The 20634-nt window shown below is 40.8% G+C and overlaps 1 protein-coding gene across 29 annotated transcripts in view; it reads right to left on the bottom strand.

The window, feature by feature from the left end:
- The window catches only part of CADPS (calcium dependent secretion activator), a 781950-nt gene that overhangs the window by 131916 nt on the left and 629400 nt on the right, over window positions 1–20634 (bottom strand). For 16 of the 29 annotated variants that reach the window (XM_082344670.1, XM_082344669.1, XM_082344650.1 and 13 more), the window contains 3 exons: window positions 15613–15749; window positions 11719–11906; window positions 9483–9641 (listed from right to left, as the gene is read on the bottom strand). In XM_082344670.1, the coding sequence (XP_082200796.1) occupies window positions 9483–9641; window positions 11719–11906; window positions 15613–15749 (484 nt within the window). The remainder of the gene's footprint in view (window positions 1–9482; window positions 9642–11718; window positions 11907–15612; window positions 15750–20634) is intronic. The other 13 variants (XM_082344652.1, XM_082344654.1, XM_082344659.1 and 10 more) reach the window with 1 other exon arrangement.

Here is a 20634-nt window from a genome sequence, read left to right as displayed (position 1 = left end):
ATTATTGTCATTTCTTAAATTTGCTTCTTAATCGCCTACGTCAGTGTGAATAGTTTCATTTTAAATAAATGAAACAAACCAATCTGAGTCTGTGAGACACACAGTACGGAGTTCACCAACAAAAACAGGTGATAAAACACATCATAATTTCGACATCCAATGCACATTTATTTGTAATTGCCGGAATTGCTCTGAAATGATACTGGTAACAGGGGGTGTTATTTTACACACTGAGGGAGAGATGTGCAAGAAAAATATAATTTGTCCAAGATCACAGGTTTTCACTCCATCAGTTAAAAAAGCAAAAATATCCTTTGTGGGGTGTTTGATTTCTCATAGTTATTATTGAAAATTCTTTCAAACATCGATTTCTCTTCCATTGACCCCTATAATCTGTCAATGTTAATTGTACCGGTTTTGGTAGATTTCTATGGATCTACTAACTGAAAAATCCTGGTTCAATATATAGGGAGCACTGTTTTCACAGAAGCAATGAAATACTTTCCCTAGAGTTGTGGCCACCTGAGCCTGCCTCGGAGTCACCTGGAAAGCTTGTGACAACTCAGACTGCTGGGGCACCTCAGAGTTTCTGATTCAACAGATCTGGGGTGGGACCTGAGAACTGGCATTTCTAACAAGTTCTCTGGTACTGCTGGTTCGGGGAACCTTACTTTGAGAACCTCTGCCTTAGAGCGAAAAAATATTTGGTGGGTGGCTGAACGCATGAAAGGGTATTTTTGGAGTTGGGAATCCAGGGTTCCCAATTTCCCTTGGATTGAGTGAATGTGGAACCAGAGATCTTCTCTAAGAAGTATATGGTCCACTTATGAAGCTAGCAACCCCTTCCAAAAATGGCATTTGCACTGTTTTCTAGGTGCCATTCCAAGCAGTGCTGGCTGCAAAATAAGCAGAAGAACGGTATTGGTGTCTCTCAGAAGCCATGCTTTTGTTTCTCTGTTTTGGAAGCATTTGGGGGTGATTCTATAATTGTCTTAAAACTGGCTCTGCATCTTGTTCTTTTCTCAATACTTCTAACACTTAAGGAATCACAAAGAATGAGAGAAGAGGAGGGCTGAAGCTGGATTTTTAAACTCCTACCTAGCAAATCCCAGGCTGAGATGTGTCTTTACTCAGAACATGTGTCTAGGAGCCTGAATCCTCTGCCCTCTTGTATCCTGACTGATGCATTTTCTGCTGGTGGTTTTGCACTTCTTAGGGTCCATCGCCACTTCCTAAGGGCACTCGAATTTCCTTTGGAGGAATGACCTTGGCTGCATTGTGTGTAAACTGAGGAGACTACTCTCCTGCTGTCAATGCCGAGGGCTTCCTGCAGGCCAGCTCCTGCCGTGGGTGGTCGCTATACATCTTAGCTGGACTCTGAACTGCACTCAGCCAACTGGACACTCGTTCCCGGAACATTTATAGCACATAAATGATGTAAGGATAAAAGAAACTGGTGGGGTTTGCTGTCTCAGCAGCTGTGCCCGGCCCAGCTTGTTCTCCCAGGTCGGTAGTTCTTAATCTCTGACTGTATCTTAGAACCAGTAGAGAGCTTTGAGAGGTCCCACCCTCAAGCTCTGATTCAATGTGTCTGCAGCAGGGCCTACACATGTCAAGTTAAAGCTCCCTAGGTCATTCCAATGTGCAGGTAAGGACTGGACCACTGCTTTGATCCTGTTTCCTACTTTTCTGTTGCTGCCTTGATTCCAGTTTCCCCCTCCCTTTTTTTTTTTTTTTTTTTTTTTTGAGGCTCCTGGCATCATCCCCATAAACTCCCTTTTGCTTAGATTATCCAGAGTTAGTTTTTGTTACTTATGTGGAACTGATGTAAGTTCATAAAGCACACATCCTCTGGCTCCCAATTTTAGTAGAAGCATTGATGCCTCTGAACCTAGCTTTAGCAACACACACACACACACACAGACACACAAGACAAGGAAATGTGGTCCCTGGTCACTGGTTCCACCTAACTGCACACTGGCTAACCACTCACTTTTTGTATATCATGATCCTGCAAACTTGAGACAATATGCAGGTCAAGTGCAGTCATTTTTGGAGCCCTGTCGAAGACTGGAAGCTCTCCCACCTGCAGGCCATCATCGGAGCCCAAAGTGGGTCTCTCGGGCCACGACAGACTATATTGCATCTGACACAGCAGGCATCTCTGGAATCCACCTTTCAAGTTTTCGGCAAACCATTTTCTCACTGTCCTTCACAAAGTTGACATTTTCGGCAGCACGACAGGAAAGATGTCACGTCGGCTGCTCTTCAAGTTCTTGTCAAAGTGGTTAGCACCAGTTCTGTCATCTTCACTCTCCTCACCGCCTCCCATCTTGAGCCATGTCACAAATAATAATACATCTAGAGTTGTGTTTTTCTGGGTTCTTTTGGTTTTTTTTTTTTTTGTCAGATTAAAATGACCCTAACCCGGCTGCCCACACTTTAGGACTAGTTATGCAAATTCTTCTCCCTTTCCCCAAATGTTTCTGAGCTAGAGCTTGTTAATTAATGTCTATTGTAGGATTAATCCAATATGATTAAGCACAAGGCTTTTAATGTGAAACACTTTATTTTGATGCTTGAAATTAAGTGTGAACATTTGAGCCAAAGAATTCAAGCTTCCTTGTGTTTTGTGAAAGTGAAATGACCTCTTTGGGGGCGTTAAATTGTTGCTACTCACCCAGGTGAGCACACAGAGTCCTAGCGTTTAATTATCCTGCTACCAGGGTTCTCCCCATTATGTTGAAAGCCTGGCCACAAAACCTCCGTTGGGAAGGTAAGATATCTTTTCAAGAAGGTCAGGTTACTAAATTAATTCAAAGCATACAATGATTGATGTGTTCTGCTATTGCATCTATTTGGTGATCAAGTGTAGAATCCAGTGTAAAAAGAAATGTGTGAATTCAACAAAAGAGGAAAGAGCGTCTGGTCCACCTCTCTGCATACAGCCAGCTTTAAGCTCCAATCACTATCAACAAAGGGTAAAACTCCAGTTGAAGTGGGAATATACTTTCTCTCCAAATGCAAATGTCCACATATGCCGGTGCAGGCACCGTAAACATGATATATTCTCTCTCTCCAAATGGATGCATGCCTGCAGACCGCATTACAGATCCATGAAAATGTCCGTAAACAAGCATGATAACTGAATCCTACGTGCTACAAAAATGTTCCAGCCCAGAAACACGAGAGCTGAAAGGGTCAGAGTGGAACAGAATATTTTAGTAGCCGTTCCTTGTAATGGTCCCTAAATAGAACATTTAGACCAAACACACTTTCTTAACTTCTCTTTTTTTTAAAAAACTGACTTCTTCTAGCAATTCTTAATCCTTAACAACTTTCAGAATGATACTTTTGAATTTGATCCTAGTGTGGAATATTTTCCTTTGTCTCTTTCAAATGGTTAATAACTACACATTCAAGACCGCACCAAAGCACCATCATCTCAAAAGGAGACATCCCCACTCACTCCTCTGGATGGTATGTATAATCTCTAGGTTAATTATAAATTGTAAATAGGACTCTCACGTCCCCCACCCCCGTAGTCACTGCTTCATTATGAAAGCCCAGCCTTACCCTTTCTTCCTCCTCTCCCTCCAGCCCATGCCCTTTTCTAATTATGCCCTGATGCCCTGGGGCTTAGACACGCTGCTAAAACAAATATATCAAGTGTTTGTATCACAAAGAGTAAGACAGGGAGGAACAACAAGCAGTTTCTACATTACAAATGCACATTGAAGCTTCTTGAGGTTGGCTTTAGTCAGTTTGAAAAAGAGGCTAGGAGAGGGCAAAAATACACAAGTCAAGTCTTTTCTGACTTGTTTACTGCTTTCCTAAATATGTAGCTATAACCCAACAATAACAGAAGGTATCTTCATTCTCTTATAAGGATGGGAGTGATGGAGAAGTCCCTCCCTCTGAACAATCTCACAGAATGTGGATGTTACTGGCACAAGGACATTAGTTAAAGTGGTTCAGGCTCTGCCCAGGTACTGAATGAAGCAAGAAGCCAACAGATGATTAGAGAAATGGTATAAGATGTATGCATCGCAGGAAAGTACATATTTCTTTCCCCAGAGAAGGACCAGTTTCCAAAATTTGTATTACATAGATTTTTCTTTTTGAGGACTAAGCGAAGAGGTGGGTTTCTTTATTTCTAGACAAACATAGACAATTAGGTTTTTAATTCCACCCTGAACACCCTGTGACCTTATGTATAGATTTCTGAGTGGTCAGAGCAGTAATACGTGTGGCTTTTGGGTATCACACCTACCCTACCTAAATAGAGTGTGACATCTGAAAATATGTTTTTGCACCAATGAATTTAATAACCACAGCATGAGGACACACTGGTGGAATTTTAGAAGGAAAATGCACATTATTTGGATGGTTTGCCATGGGCCAGAGAGACTGCACCAGTGAGACAGATGATGCAGCACATTTTATAAGATTTTGTGTCTGAGCAGGAAAATACGCTATTGTCATGGGACAAATTTCCTTTAGGAAGAGAGTCACATGGGTTAAAAGTTAGAATATAAGCTCTAGAGAAAATTTTTTCTTGGGATGCAGATTTTTACTTGAAATGTGTTTGGACTTTTTTTCCTTCTCCTTCTTAGAAGTCCTTCTGATTAGGTGAAGCTGGTTCTTTAGGATTTAGAGAGCATGACGCAGACATCTGTAAGGCCAGCACTACCTGCTCAGAGCCAGAAGAGGAGGCCAACCAGCCACGTGCTCCTGTCCACAAGTGCAATAATGCCTGTGTCAGTGTGTAACATGAGACCAAGAATGTGAATGTCACTGTCATCCCCCACCCATGCCTGCCTGCTACCAGACTGCTGTCTTCACAGGATGGTAAAAGAGAACTACCCTGCTATAGTCTTTTCTCTCTCTTTTGGGGAGGGAGAGTTAAAAAGCACCAGACATAATGTCATGATGGGTGTATGTGTGTGTAACATGGAGAGAGAGAAAGGGAGGAAGGGAAGGAGGGAAGCAGAAATTGGAGAAGAAGGAAAAATATACATATGCAAAATGACTCATTTACTTCCAGCTAGGCATTCCCCAAAAAGAAATAAAGGAAACCATTATGTGACATGGATTGGGAGTGAGGGACCCACACTGGAGGCAAGGACATGGTCAATAAAGCTGTGGTCCAGGGCAGAGAAGACAGAGACCTGAACTCCGGCAGTGGCATCGAAGAGGAGAAGTGGATGGACTTGAGAGAGATATTTAAGGGCATTGACAGGGCATGGTAACTGAATCCTTGTGACATGCTAAGGGAGGAAACATCAAGGATGGCTCCCAAGGTTTTGTCTTGGGCAACTGGGTGGATGGAACCACTTACTGACTTAGGGAAGCTGATGGAGTAACAGAGGAGGAAAGTGAGCTCCATCTGAGTGTTCAGTTACTCAGATCTAAGCCACAGGGATCGCATGGTCTCTGCACACAAGTGGCACCTTGGCTCCAAATACATCTCCCAAAAGAATCCTTGGACACATTTTCAGAGATTTTTAGTACTCATGCCCTCTTACATCTGCTTACAGCCTCATTAATCTACGCAGCTTACTTTGGATTGGGGCGGTTGGCATTATGGATTTGTTAATTGCTGATACAATGTACTTTCTCTGCAGGCCATATGTGAAGAACAGCACTGGCATTCAAGAAATGTTAAATAATAATGTAAATGAGAAAAATTTCCAATCCCAATAATAAAGGGATCCAAGGAACATTGACGCAACTTGCAATCATCGGAGCTGTTTGATTGCCTTGTCACTGTGGGACAGTGACCAAAGTGATGTTAATCTAAATGTCATCTAGAAAGAATACTAAAAATATTATGGTGAAAATTAAGTACTGCAACCTTAGGAGCTGATTTAAAAATTAGAAGATATAGCGATTTACATCTGTGGATCTGATGATCGCCAAGTGCAACCAGCTGAACATACCCACATTTTCCTTTGCTTTCCCTCTCTCTTTGAGAAAATGGGTTCAGTTTTAAAGAGCTAGTCCAAACTAATGTTCCCCCAATCAGCGGTTCTTACATATTGTAAGCGGTTGCTACATATAAGATTTTAAAACCACGATGCTTAGGCCATATCCCAGACTAACTAAATCAGAACCTCTGCAGGCGGGGCTAAGGCGTCAACATTTCTTAGACTCTTTAAGTGATTCCAATGTTAGACTACCAAGGCCTTGCATAAGTAGGATCTGCAGACCAAATGCCTTAGAAATACGTGGGGAGGAACTGATGAAAAGGGCAGATGCTTGGCTCCACCTAAGACTTGCTGAATGAAATTATTTGAGGATGGGTCCTCACACTCTCCATTTTAACAAACTCCCCCTGTGATCTATATGCACACTACAGTGTGACAACCCCTACACAAGCTGAAAACCAGTGTCATGCCTTTAGACACAGAATACGTCTGTGTAAAAGAAACCGAAATCCAAGTAGAAAGGAGAAATGTCATCCCATCACCTGGAAGTTTGATGTTTTGGGTTTTGTCTGCAGGGGGCTGCCATGTGCATTGTAGGGTATTTAGAAACATAACAGGCCTCTACCCATAGATGACAACAGCACCGCCCTTCCCCAGTATGACAATCAAAAATGTCTCCAGACATTGCCAAGTGTCCCCGGGGGAAGAGATCACCCCTAGTCAAGAACCACTATGCTAAAAGATTCCAAACATGTGATGGTTCCTTATCTTCCACTGCTTGGAATTATGAACAGCAAACACCTTCCTGATTGACCAGATATGTCGACTTTGGATTAGATATTTTGGATTCAAGTAGGTCTAGTGTTTCACAGAGATAGGGCACAGGTTTTCAAAGAAGGTGGGATAAAGTCAGTCACCAGCACCTGAGCAAGCACTAATGATGTCCAGTTGCAGTAGGGCTGGGCTCTGCCTTCACCTAGGGGGCTGCTGAGTTATTAATATGTAAAAAATTGAAAATTAGGTAAAAAGCTACTTTTTACCTAATCTAAAGTTCATTGTGAGATGACAATAGGAATGAACTCTATTGTTCAGTTAAATTCAGTTAAAGGGCAATTTGTTTCCATGAGTGATGAGTTCCTTCTTATTGTGGGTCAAAGAATAGATAACCTCTCCACATACAAACAGTGTTCATCCTGGTGAAAGAGGTAGGAAAATGGTGGGGTTTTTTTTCCAGTACCAAAAGGCTGTTAATTGGTGTTCAAAGGAGACTCTCCTTTTAGGTGGTCTAAAACTCCAGATACACTTTGACTTTTTCCACAAGGTCAAAATTACCAGGTGGGCCAAACTGATTTTGGACATCTTTAGGACAAAAATGGAAAAGTCTTTAATTAATTCAGATGGCTGCTAGAGTATCTCACCTGGAAATGCTGAAATCATATGAAATGGCTGAATTTGCATCTCACACTATACACAAATGCTAATGCTGGGCAGGTAGTAAGGCAGAGAGGTTACAAATGCAAGCTCCAAAGTCAGAATATCCATGTTTGAATTAGGCCCACACATGTATTTGCTATGAAGCAAGTGACTGAATATATCTGAGCCTCAAACTCTTCATCTGTTAGGTGAGGATAATAATAATACAGATCTCACCGTGATGCAATAAGTATAAAATGAGATAATATATGTAAATAGCACTTCACACAGTGCTTGGCATATAGCAAACACTTATTAAATGGTGGCAATTATCCTTATTTTATTTAAATGTTACTTACAAAATCTAACAATGGACAATTTTACTTGTTATTATAACCCACAGAAGATCATTTTACAGGTTGATGGGATATTACAGATGCTCTATGTGCTCATTTTGCAGATGAGAAAACTGAGGTATAGAAATGAGATATGATAATCCCAGATTTATGCAGAACAGGCTCTAATACTCAGATCTTTAGAATCTATGTGCAGTGCCGATGTAGTACAAAGAGGAAGAGCTTTGGACTCAGAATATCTGGGTTTGCCACCTCAATTTACAGAATTCAGTTTCATCATCTGCAAAATGGGTGTCAAAGTAGCTAACCTGAAAATGTTATAGCAAGTGAGACAGAATGTATGAAAGCACTCTGTAAACTGCAGAATTCCACACAACTGATATTTAATATTACAATTTCTTCTTCCTTTAAAAATGCAATGCAAACATAGACCCTTATATGTATAAGCCTCAACGTGCCACTCACAATCCTTTTCGGTAGTTTTTCACAGCACAGGGAATAGGTCAGGCTCCGACAAGTGCGGCCATTTACTCTCTGCTCTGCTTCAGTGCTGATCACGCCAAACGCAGCACCTTGGACAGCAGCCAGAGAGGCTTCCTTCAGGCACCTACAACGCTCTACAACGCTCTATGCACTTTCTTACTGGCTGCAAGCTACTTCTACCTTGTGGTCTGACCCTCACAGGGAAACACAAAACTGCACTCCACCTTCATCCTTGTATACTGCAAGTTCAGAAGATGGGTGTCCACATGGAATCGGGGCATTCTTTGACCTTCACTACTGGACCTGCATACACTGATTGACAGCCTGCTACATCCTCTAGGAAGTGAAAATTGGCATTTTCATTTGGTCTGCCTACAAGTGAACTGTATATATTTTAGGACTTAGAAATATTCAAGTGAATAAATTCATGCTGAAACATACAGCATACCTCCTTGTGAACTCTGTGTAGTTTGGCAATGCCAGGGTCAGAATACCCATTTCAAGACCTCAACAACAAAACTTTAAAATGTCAATGTTAATTTGGGGCGAGATAGGGAAGGTGAAGAAGGACATAAGGATAACACTGGAGATAACTGTACATCTATTTTAAAAGGGAATAAAAGCCACGAATTTGCCATTTTACCAGTTCACAAAGAGAGCATCCCTAAAGGACACAGGAAACAAGAGAGGATCAATATAAATTTTAGAACTTAAAAGTGCTTTCAAAGTGACCTCATCATATAAATGATTCTACTAAGAGTCATTAATTTAGTGATAGACATTACTTTGTGTCTTTATTATAAACCATTATTTGAAGATGGATTTCTTTCATGAGATAAACGTAGAACTGAGAGGGTTTGCTAAAAATGATGGACCTACTATAAATGTATAAATCCATCTTATGCCAACCCATTTTATTTGCTCCTTAACCATAATTTCAAAATTATAAAACATGGGTTGCTTATTATGAATGACTTGGTAAGGTACCAGGCCCCTAACTAGATGCCACTAAAAAAAGCAATCTGACTCATGATTCTGTTTACATACTGCTCAATTAGTTGTTTTGTTTTCAATGCAAACATGTTTTAAGTGTCCCTAAATACCTGACTCGAATTCAGTCCTAATACACGGTATTTTTGTCCATTGCTAGGATTTTTAAAAAAAGTGCACCTTTGAACAGAGACTTCAGGAATACACAAAGCTTGGGGTTTGCTAAGGTGGAGGTTGCGGCACAGATGGGGGGGGTAGAGAAGGTCACAGACATCGCAAAACACAAGCCAATACACACATAACTTCTTACCTTTTGGGCTCTGGATTTGCCTGGGTTTTGGGATTTTTTCTTTTTTTGGATTCCTTTTTGGTATCTTTTTTAGCCTCTGGTTCAGATGGGGAGGGAGTTTTGCTCCCTTCAGGGTCTGTATTTGGTGTCAGCCCACTAAGGTACGCATGCATTTGTTGACTTTGGAGAAGGGGTGGTCGCATGGAGCATGCAGAGAGTGTGGCCAGCCATGGGAGAATCAAGACCACACATACATGCACAAACAAAAGAAAGAAAAAGAAGGATGCATCAAAGAGCAAGAGCAAATGCATTCAAACTAAAATAATAAGCAAAAAAAAAAAAAAAAAAGATGCAAACTTGCATAAGGAAAATCAGAACTGAAAATAAGAAATCCAAAACTGTTTCCATGACAAGATGTATAAACCTAACTGTGAATCAAGTGGCAGTCTTACAATATGAAATCCAGACAATGTGTATCATAATTCATGATGATGTTTACCAGGGAGTTTACAAAAACACTTCATTATTTTATAACACTTCCTTATTCAGTAACATATGTAGAATACAGTGTGACAACCCAGAGAATATAATGCAACTTCTCTCTCTCTCTTTAAAGAATTCAGTCCAAGAGGCTGTAACAGATAGTCATCAAAGTGTATATTTATAAAAAGCTGAATTATGCAGAGATAGTCCCCAGGTATCAGAGTTTTCATGAATATCTTTTATGCAAATGAAAGGTCATGTGCTGGGCTAGCAAACCTTATAACAATGGGAGGTGATGAAAATCTTGTTGCCTGTTAAATATTCAAACCTACAACGCTATTGTTATCCAGCTCTAAATGCTGAAGTTGCATCTCATAAAATCTACCAGTGCTAGAGACAGGAAAAGCACAGAACTAACCCCACAGACACTTCAGAGTTGTATAGCTTGCAAAGATGAAGATGACTGATACAGTTCTGATTTAAAAGAAAATGGAGTCAATTCTGGATGCTCCCACATACAAATTTCCGCAGAGCAGCAATTGGTTCATCACAGGCTGGGTTTCTGAAGATACCTAGTTTTCCTTGGGTGTGCCTTCCCTGGCTATTGGTTGAGGTGTCCAGGGTAATGTAGGCTTGTCTTTATAGTAAAAGCTACATACACTGGGACAGTAAACTGGCTGTGGCAGTGTGGAAACTTATTCCACGTCTTCAGAGCCAAATGGTAATGTTCTTAAATTATTTGCTGCCTTGCATTATTCAGAACACGGAACTTTTCCTCCAGGAGCTGGGCAACGTCTAAAGAAAGAAAGAACTTAGTATGGAGTTAGAACTGATGTTCTGGTCTTGTCTATAAAACCTATACACTCAGGGGGTTGATTACACTGTGACCTCTGAAGTTCTTCCCAGCTCTGTGGTTAAACTCTAAGTGTCATGATTATCTGTGCCTTCCAGCTTCACCTAGCTTGTTTCAGCTCTTGCTTTTCCTCTGCAGAGCATCTGCTCATGTTGCTCCTTTTGCCCGGAACCACTCAACTCCTACTTCAGCACTCAGCCCAAGCAGCGATTCCTCGGGGAGCTTCTTCCTGCCATCCTGCCAACCCATCTGAGTTGTGTTCCTTTATTAACTGCTACCATGGAGTTTTATTCCTTTTTCTCAGAGAACCAATCTCTATATAACTCTGCCCTCATTTGGTGTCTGGTTTTTGCTCACCACGCACGCTGAAGGTATAGCAGAGTACCTGACCCTCAACAAGTAATCATTAAATATTTATGGAATGAATGACAGCAACAACAAAGGCAAATACTTATTTAGCCCTTGCCATGTCCCAGGCATTGTGCTGAACCCTTTGTATCCACTTGCATCCTCCTGACAACCCCATGAGGACACGATCATCCCTGTTTTACAGATGAGAAAACAGCGGCAGAGAGGGTTTAATTACCATCCAGGGTCACGGAGAGCAAACGGAGGAGCCATGATCTGAGCCTAGATTGTTCTAATTTCAGAGACCACTCTAGAGGTCCTGTTTGCCATTTCTGTTAAGTCTCTTGAAAGGAGAAGAAATTCAGACCTGTGTGTTTTTTGTGTTTGTGTGGCTGGTGTGTGCGTGTGTGTGTGTGTGTGTGTGTGTGGTGTGCGCATGCCCACGGGTCTGTACTCCCGAGGGAATGGGGATGGATAGAGTTAGAGATGACCCTAAAAGCAGGACCAGTCCAAAACCATTGCCAGTGCCTTAAAAAAATTTTTTGAAAGGAATACCTCTGGACATGTGCTTACCTGTTCCCGTGGACGTGGGACGCACAGAACGCAAAGCTATAGTGAAGGAGGGTGGGGTCAATCATGGCGCCGTTTTCTGCCCGTTCAAGCAAATCTCTGAGGTAACAGAGATGTCGGTGACACCCTCGGACTCCATTGCGGGCGCAATACTCGTCTAGTACAAACACCTGGCCAGGACTGAACCAGCCCTGTTTGGAGAATAAAGGAGAGACTTTCTTTTAAATATAGGTTGGGTTTTTCTGGGGGAGAGCTGCTAGAGTTGGGGATGGCTGGAGAAGGGGGTTAAAAATAGCCACAGAGCTAACACTTCCTGATTGCTTATTAAGCGCCAGCCGCTGTGCCCAACGCTGTGTGTGCCATCTGGTTTAGTCCTCATAACAGCCCTATCAGGTAGGTGCTGCTATCCCTGTGTGATGGTCGGGAAATCTGGGCTCAGGGAGGACATGGAGTTTCCCTAGCACCCTGCAGCTAGTAAGTGATGGCATCTGGATTAACAGAGGGAGTTGATTCCAGAAAGAGAGGCTCACCCACTGCTTTAACACTGAAGCGTACACCTTAGAAGAGTGTTGGAGTGCGGGTAGGGCAAAGTCTTGGTTACTGATAAGAGGAAATAATAACATTAATGCCTTAAATTGGTACAGTGCTTTACCCATGACAAAGAACTTTCAGTTGAGCCCCGTAACAACCTTGAGAAGCAGACAGAGCAGGTTTATCTTCATTTCATAGATGAGGAAATGGAAATAAGAGCTCACAAATAACACAAAACAGGCAGGACTCAAACCCAGCTCTGTCTTTTTTCTTTTTAATATTACAGAATATATCTATTAACATGGAAATATGGTCACAATGCAATAAATTATTGTAAAATAGTATGTAGAGTATGATACTATCGGATTCTTATTTCACTTTTTTTTTTAACATCTTTATTGGAGTATAATTGCTTTACAATGTTGTGTTAGTTTCTGCTGTATAACAAAGTGAATCAGCTATACGTATACATATATCTCCATATCCCCTCCCTCTTGCAAACCCAGCTCTGTCTTACTCTAAGTCTTCTGGGTGTGTGTGTGTGTTTTTTTTTTTTTTTAATACTCTGGAGCATTAATAAATACTAGGATTGGTCTACATACATGCCAGGACTTCATAAATCCTTTCACTTTGGAAGAAAAAAGTTTTTTAGATTTTAAAATGAAGATAATAACAGAACTTTCCAAAGAGAACAACATGAGTAAGTTTTCAAGTTGTGAATCATATAGGGTTCAGTTAAACTGAGAGGAGCTTCCTGTGCCCTGGCTGAGCGTTTTGCTTTATTTTTTGCCTGGCAGTTATTTGTTTTCTTATCATGTATTTGCTTGCTGCAGGACCACACAAAACTCTGCTCTAAAAGAGAACCCGGATGGAATCTCCGATTCAGAGCAGACTGGGAGGCATGATGGGGTAGAAACTGCTGCCTCTATCATGCACTTAAGAGCTGATCAGACAGGCCAAGCGACTTGCCACTCAAAGCCACCCTTGGGACAAGCCTGAAATCCAATCACTTCTTTCAGCTTGGGTACCCTTCTGAAGCAAGAAAGAAACCAACTGAGGTGGTACATTGTTAAGCCAAGAATTTAGGATTGTCTTAAGTATAAATTTAGTTTTACTTTGAGGGTCTTCTCTGAGTCATCTTTTGAATATGGCTCCGTCTTGGGAGAGAGAAGGCAAAAGGAGAAAGTGACCAGGTGGCAGGTAAAGGCCAAGGAATTGCAGCGAGGGAGGCCCCTGCAACACTCTGCTCTTGTATTAGGGATCCGGGGAAACTTCGATAGACAACATGCAGCTCAGCAATGCATCCAACGAAAGACGGCATCTTTCCTATTTCAAATGATAAGTTACTGCAGAGGGCGGGAGAGTAGTCGAGGCAGTGGGCTGCCCCTGTAGGCAACTTCTTTGCCACTCCATCTGCTGCCCCAAATGCTAAATCTTAGAAACAACACTGCTGTGAAAGATTAAAATATATTTTCTACGACTCAGATGACACCAAGTCTTTTGTAGATGCCAAAATAGCTGCTTTGAAAAGAGTTGAAGAAATATCAATTAGGAACTCAGTCGAAGACACAGAAAAATTTATGTATTCCTGCTGGTCGGTCTCCAAAACTAACTGAAAAAAAAAGATTGTAATAATGAGGAAATGGAATATATAGAGGCAGGAGATAAGGTCTTTTTAATGGCTGTTATTTTCTGAAATTTGGGGATGATGATTAATAGATACAGGTACACAAACGGGGAAGGAAACTGTTTTATGACATTCATAATTAATTTTGGATTTTTAGGTCTATAAATGATTCACAGGGAGCAAGCTTCAAAATTTCATTTCTGGTTTAATTTTTTTTAGAGGGCACTCACTCCTTAGTGATGAATTTCTTAGTGAAAAAGAAAATCGTTTTAAGAAATTATGATTTGAAAAGAGTCTTGAAAATAAGACGCCTCAAAAAAATTCCTCAAGAGACTAGGAATTTTACATAAAAAGAAATTATTTAAGTTCAGAGGCATATTCTTACAAGTTTCACGAATGCAATTTGTAATTACATGAATAATTACATAATCGTAGGAAATAAATTTGAGAAAAACTGCCTTGCAATGCAAGGTAAGCTTTTTTTTTTTTTTTTTTTTAAGTCAAAATGATGTATTCCTTTCCAATTTGGCAAAGTTCAGACTTCTGATGAAGTGATTCTAAACCTGAGATAATCAATGAATCTTTTGTGAGACGAAGATTAATAAATTATTCCACATAATCCCGCTTCTGTTTTTTAGACTATTTTATCTACCATTTTTAATATTTTGGCTTCTGGCACAGAACAAGAAAAGGAATTTAAAACAAAAAAATTAGTCAGAACAGATTTAGGGTATAGCCATACCATTTAGACAAAAAACCCAGATTTTCATTATATTTATGTTAATATCAATAATATGTTAACCTTAGTTAATTATATAATATTTAATAATATACAGATATATTAACCTTAGTATGTGGAGTCAGGGATGAGGCTTTTCCTCTGTGTAAAGCCATTTCATCCTTTCCCCTCACCTTTCCCATCTATAATGTGGGATTAATAGCCTTTATCTTTAAGAAATGAAGTAACAATTTCTGGTTTGCAGAAGGAAATAAATTGGGTCTCTTTTAGCCTTTTGAATTTGATGGTATAAAGCCTGAAATCTATCTTCATAAATCTAATAAACACGTAATAGCGGTCCCTTAAATTTAAATGATTTAAATCTAGGCTTAAAATAGGATTTCAAGAAATGTTCATGCTCTTGCTGGAGAGCGGGACTTCTTAAACGTCTAAAGCACCACACGAAAATTCCCCCAAGGGGTGAAAAATGCTTCGAATACTATGTAGAAAGAAAAAAGCCACACAAACAAACAAACCCAAAGCCATTTACCTTATGAAAAGGGAAGTGAACTTGATTTACAAATCATTTTGATCTTTAAAAAAATAAATAAAAAGGACCCATTCATTTCTGAGACAGGAGCACAGGGTCTTACTATGTGGGGTGGGGTGCGAGGGGGATCTTAATGTCTAAGAAACCGAGGCAATTTTTACAAGTTCTCCATAAGCAGGTGCCAAACTCAATTACCCTCTTGAGAATATTTCTCATGTAGCAGCTGAAAAGGGGGAAGCTCAGATAGGGAGGCTGGGGAATTGGATCCGTCTCTACTGATAACTTCCTCCCGCTCTGTCTTCTTTCTTTGGTAACTAAAACTATCTCAACACAGGAAATCAAGAACACATTTATAATTGTTAAAGGGGCTCCACAACGGAGAAAAGAGCTTCTGACATAAAGGTAGAAAAATATTTTATTTTTTGAAATGTTATCACGTTTCAATTGCTGTAGACCAAAGAATATACTTGCCAGGCAAGAATAGGAATCATTAAGTCTGTGATCCAAAGTAAGACGTTGCACCATCTCAAAGAGGGAAGCGTGGTCAAAGTTACAGGGGTTGGAAGAGATAAATTCATCCATGCCATGTTTTTGAGCTCTATCTGCGTCTGTTCATTTATACATGTAGAGAGAGACACAATTTAGAGAAACACATCACATTTTCTTTGACATTTCAAATACACAGGAATTCACTAGGCATTACGAACGCTAGCTGTTTCCCTGTTGCCTCCCACCAACATCCCCAAGATATTCTCTTTATACCTCCCATTGTCAACTTGCATCACTTACTGGTGAGTTTATTGCATTTCGGCAAAAATATATTGGCATCAACATGTTTATCAAATGATCACAACTCCAGTGCATTTATGTTGTTCTTGAAAAACTAAGCACACGACCGTAACTTCGCCTGCGTTTCACCAAACACTGAAAGCAGATCGGATCTTTGCTTATAAAAGCCTATTTAGTTTTTAATAGATTCTGCCATTCCAGTGGTTATATCTAGAGCAATTTCTCTACAATTATTGGGATTATCTGGAAAAAAGGGTTATGCTGATTCAGCAAAGTGACAATATTTGTATCCTCCCCTTCCAAATCCCCGTGGCCGATTTGGTTGCACAAAAGGTTTGGGTCTCCATCCTCCAAAATTAAAACAAAATAATAACAAAAGATTTTCATTGAAACCTGGAGAATAAGTTCAACGGGAATTTAGTTTGTGATAGCCAAGGACATTGTCTTATAGTGTGCTTACTCAGTTAGCGAAGCTTATGAAAGACAAACAAATTTACTCAGCAAGGGCTATGATCTGCCATTTATTGTGAATTAATAGTCTCAATGTATTCACACTTTTCCTTACAGGGTGAAGGCTGTAGGCAAAACCTCCTAAGGGCTAACTAATTAATCTCAATATGTGTAGCTAAAATAGTCTATATTCAATCGGCAAAATAACTCAGAGAATCCGACTCGAGTGAGACCAAGCAAATCCCAAAGAGGAAGGAATGAAGGTCCTAGACATTAAAGGAATCGGCTCACTCTGTCTCATATTTACTCACTGTCCTGAAATGCTGTGAAGAAAAAGAATCTTAAATCAAGCAAGAGTTTATTCATCCCCTTGCGTGCAACATTCTACTGGAATACGGGCACCTGCCAGGGACCAGTGATGCTGTCAGGACACGGGTAAACGGATTTCTGACTTGAGAGGGTATTTGAATAACATTTTCAAAAGTGGCCTTCATCCCAGGCAGAGTTTTTTTCCTCCCTGCTTGGGGGATGGCTGAAAATGGGGGTTATAGTTGCAGTGTGACATTAAGATGATGATTTTTCCTCACATTATTAATTTTGTGTATCCTTCCAACCTAAATGCATGGTATGTCAGATGTATGCCCTCTTCTTGTTGGGTTTTAAATCTTCAGTCATCTTTCATAGAAGCAGCAAGTGGTCAGTGTTTGAACAGGATGTGTTGTTTATGCCCAAGACACACAGAAGCAACGGTTACCAGAAGGCAAGTTGAAGAATGTCTGTTTTAATAGCCAAATCGCTCTATTAATAGGATAAAACACAAAATTCTGGAAGGGATATCACATGGGCAGGAATTATATTAGAGAATATATTAGAATATATTAGAGAATCTGAAAGAATCAATCCTCTTTGCTGGGTTAATTGCCTCAGATTTGTCTTCAGGAAAGTGCTTTCAATTTGAGTTTAGGTGCTTTATCTAGGAGGATTCTTTTGTTTGGTAATTTGGTCTCCAAGCTATATTTCTCCTTTGACTCAGGATGGCTAGAAAGAGAGGTGGCCAGGAAGTTGGTACTGGGCAAAAAGCTAGCTGCTTCTAGGGTGTGTGTGTGTGTGTGTGTGTGTGTGTGTCTGGCTCAAAGCAAGTGTCTTAAACCTGCTCCAACTTTAGTTGTGTGTGTGTGTGTGTGTGTGTGTGTGTGTGTGTGTGTGTGTGTGTCTGGCTCAAAGCAAGTGTCTTAAACCTGCTCCAACTTTAGTTGTCCGTGTGTGTGTGTGTGTGTGTGTCTGGCTCAAAGCAAGTGTCTTAAACCTGCTCCAACTTTAGTTGTCCCCCTGCAGGATGGCACTCCTGTAATCCAGGTGATACTGCTTCATCCCTTAGGACAATTCTGCCCTCTCACCCCCATCCTGTCAGTCCCCCGAGAAACTAACAGTGGGGTACACCCATTGCTCGTCCTGTTTCATCCTCATAAAAAGCCTCACTCACTCCGTGCCTCCCAATTCTAGCAGATAGATGAGGCAATTTGGCTAGCATCAGCTTCTTGCTCTCAGGTTTCCCAGAAGAGGCTGCAGGCTGACAAATCGGTCGGGCCCTTTACTTGGCCAGTTTGCCTCTGCTATTTTAGTGCTCTTCAATTATGATGGTGCAAACAGTCATTTAGCCAGAGAGAAGGGGGCTCTTTTGTAGCTGTTAAAAATATGCCCCACGTTTGAAGTCTCTTCCTCTATTTGTTGAACCTCTTGAAAACTCTGTGATGAACTATTTTGCATGGCTGCCCACTCAGGAAATGGATCTGGAAAGAGAGCTTGCCTCCTCCGTGGAGACCTGGATACAGACCTACCCCCTCCCACCTCCCCCATCCATCATCACAAGACAGCTTCACCACGCTAATTCTTGGCTTAGACTTCATCTAAAGAACAATTTCATTTTCACTTACATTTTAAAGCAGGTTTTAAAATATGCTTAAAATCCGCCTGTTTTCTTTTTCCGAAAGTAACCCTATCAACATAAAAATTCCTTTTTCCCTTCTTCCTTCTTTCCTCTCTGTCAGTTCACATGGGGGTGACCGAGCCTGGGACTGATTTAGGAGGTCTGGGTGCTCCTGTGAGCTCCGCGTTTAAATAGGTGTGGGATACTGGCTGAAGTGTTGATCTGTCTGAGCCTCAGTTTCCTCGTGTGTAACATGAGCCGAACTTTTAGTTCCCTTTCTGCTGTCGCTGTCATTTAATCATCCTTGAGGTCCCTTTACACCTTCCATGCGCGTGGGATGGAGCTTAATGCAGTGGGAATTTCCAGCAAGTAAAACGAGCAGCCCTTGGATTCTGCTTACACAAAATCATCATTTACTCAGAATTAGGCTCATTATCTTAATGGTTCCAACAACTCAAGAGTGCTTAACAGGGTGGCTGGCTCCCATGAAATTTCTGAGAGTTTCATTGAGCTCATTTCATTCAGACAAAAAAAAAAAAAAAGTGCAGCAGGAGGCCAGGAATGCTTTTTAAAGGTGTCCATGGACGGGGTGTGATTTTGATGCCCCATCCAAGCAGGGATTTTGAAATTTTTGTTCTCTGCTGTGTTCCCAGCACCTAGAACAGTACCTGGTACACAGCAGGCACTCGAAACATATGCGTTAAAATAATGAATTTATCTCATTGAAATAAATAAATGTGCTCTCTCAACAAATATTTTCTACTTCTTGATTTTAGGAAATGTTGATACACTAAATTCAACAGCAACAGTTTATTTGAGCTAGGATAGCAGGTGATTAAGTGGGTGGGCTAAGAGGGTCAAGAAGACTGAATCTGAGGCCAACTCTGCCGTTACAGGGTATGCGATGTGAGGAAGTTGATTAGTGTTTCTGAGTCTCATTTTCCTCATTTGTAAGTTGAGAATGGTGTTTGAGTCTACCCTCAGAGGGGATTGTTGACAGGATCTGATAAGCAGAACCTGTAAAGCACCTACGTGCCTGGCATATACTAAGTGCTCAAAAACCTTAGCCATGAGTGAACGGGAAGGCTTCTTAGTGCTCCCAAAGCCAGTTTGTTTAATATTCTTAGGGAGCCAAGGCTGTCACTACAATGATCGCTATTAACCTATATTGTTAGTTATAGGTTGCTTCTTAAACCATATTGTTTCTCGGAAGCTGGGAGTCCTTCCCAAGCTCTCTGCTTTATGCTTCGCCTCTGCCCCTGTATAACCAGTTCCTATTCTCTGTCTCTGTTTTTGCTGGGTGATGTTCCAATTTCTGTGTGGTCAGAACACACACTTAAATCCCCTGGTAGATAATATGTTCCTTGAGGGTAAGTTTCTGATCTGTTACTTCCCCTGGCAGCTCCCAGAGGAGCCAGGTCCTTAGAAGGTGTTTATTAACTGACTTACTCTGACATTTGCATCCCAGGAAACTTCCCATCGACTTTATTAAGGAGTCACACACATGGGGATTCAGATGGCATCTTGCAAATCCCAAAGTGGGAACATGTGTTCTTAGGGGGAAAAAAATCTTATAAAAGGAAACAGAATTCTAGGTGCAGGTGTCTTTGGATACCATTCAGATTGTCTGCCTGTGTCTCCATACATGTCTAGGACCATATGCATTACATATGTTATCTATTTTAAAATAAAACACTGCAGTGGTCCAGCTGTTCCAAATTCTGTTTCAAAGAACTTGTGGGTGCTTCTCAAGCAACACCATCTAGTCATCCTTGCACGGTCCCAGTCTGTTCTTCTACAGTGCTGAACATTAAAAACTAAATGCTCCTTGCAATCACATTTTGCCCTGTGCAAACAATTGGAATTGGTTGATGAGAGAAAAAGAAAACTCCAATGTTGACATTAGCAAGGGGAAAACAGCCCAGAGCAAAAGGATGAGAAAGTCAATTCCTGGATTCAGGACACCCTGGGATCAATTCCCTTGCCAATGTTTGGCATGTGTCAAGGGAATGCAAATGAATTTAAATACTAGGCTGAGCAAAACAGAATTAGGAGGGTAAAGTAGAAGCTTAAAACTCTAATGATGTTTGGATTATCTCTTGCTTTGGGAGATGCATACCAACGTTCTTTTTCATTAATATATGTATTTTTTTGGTTGTTATTTAAGAAATCAAGGATCGACTGCATTTTAAGAATTTACTTCAATCTTTACCTTTTTCAGACCCGGCTGAATAGTTGCTCAGTCCTGCTTGGTTTGCAAGGGCTTCAAATGTATTGAAAATGGGCTATGTAATTTCATAGGCTCTGAAGCTAGGGCATAATTCAAC

This window comes from Balaenoptera borealis (assembly GCF_965194805.1).
Source record: "Balaenoptera borealis genome assembly, chromosome: 12".
Lineage (NCBI taxonomy): Eukaryota > Metazoa > Chordata > Mammalia > Artiodactyla > Balaenopteridae > Balaenoptera > Balaenoptera borealis.
This window is presented reverse-complemented; position numbering and strand designations above follow the sequence as displayed.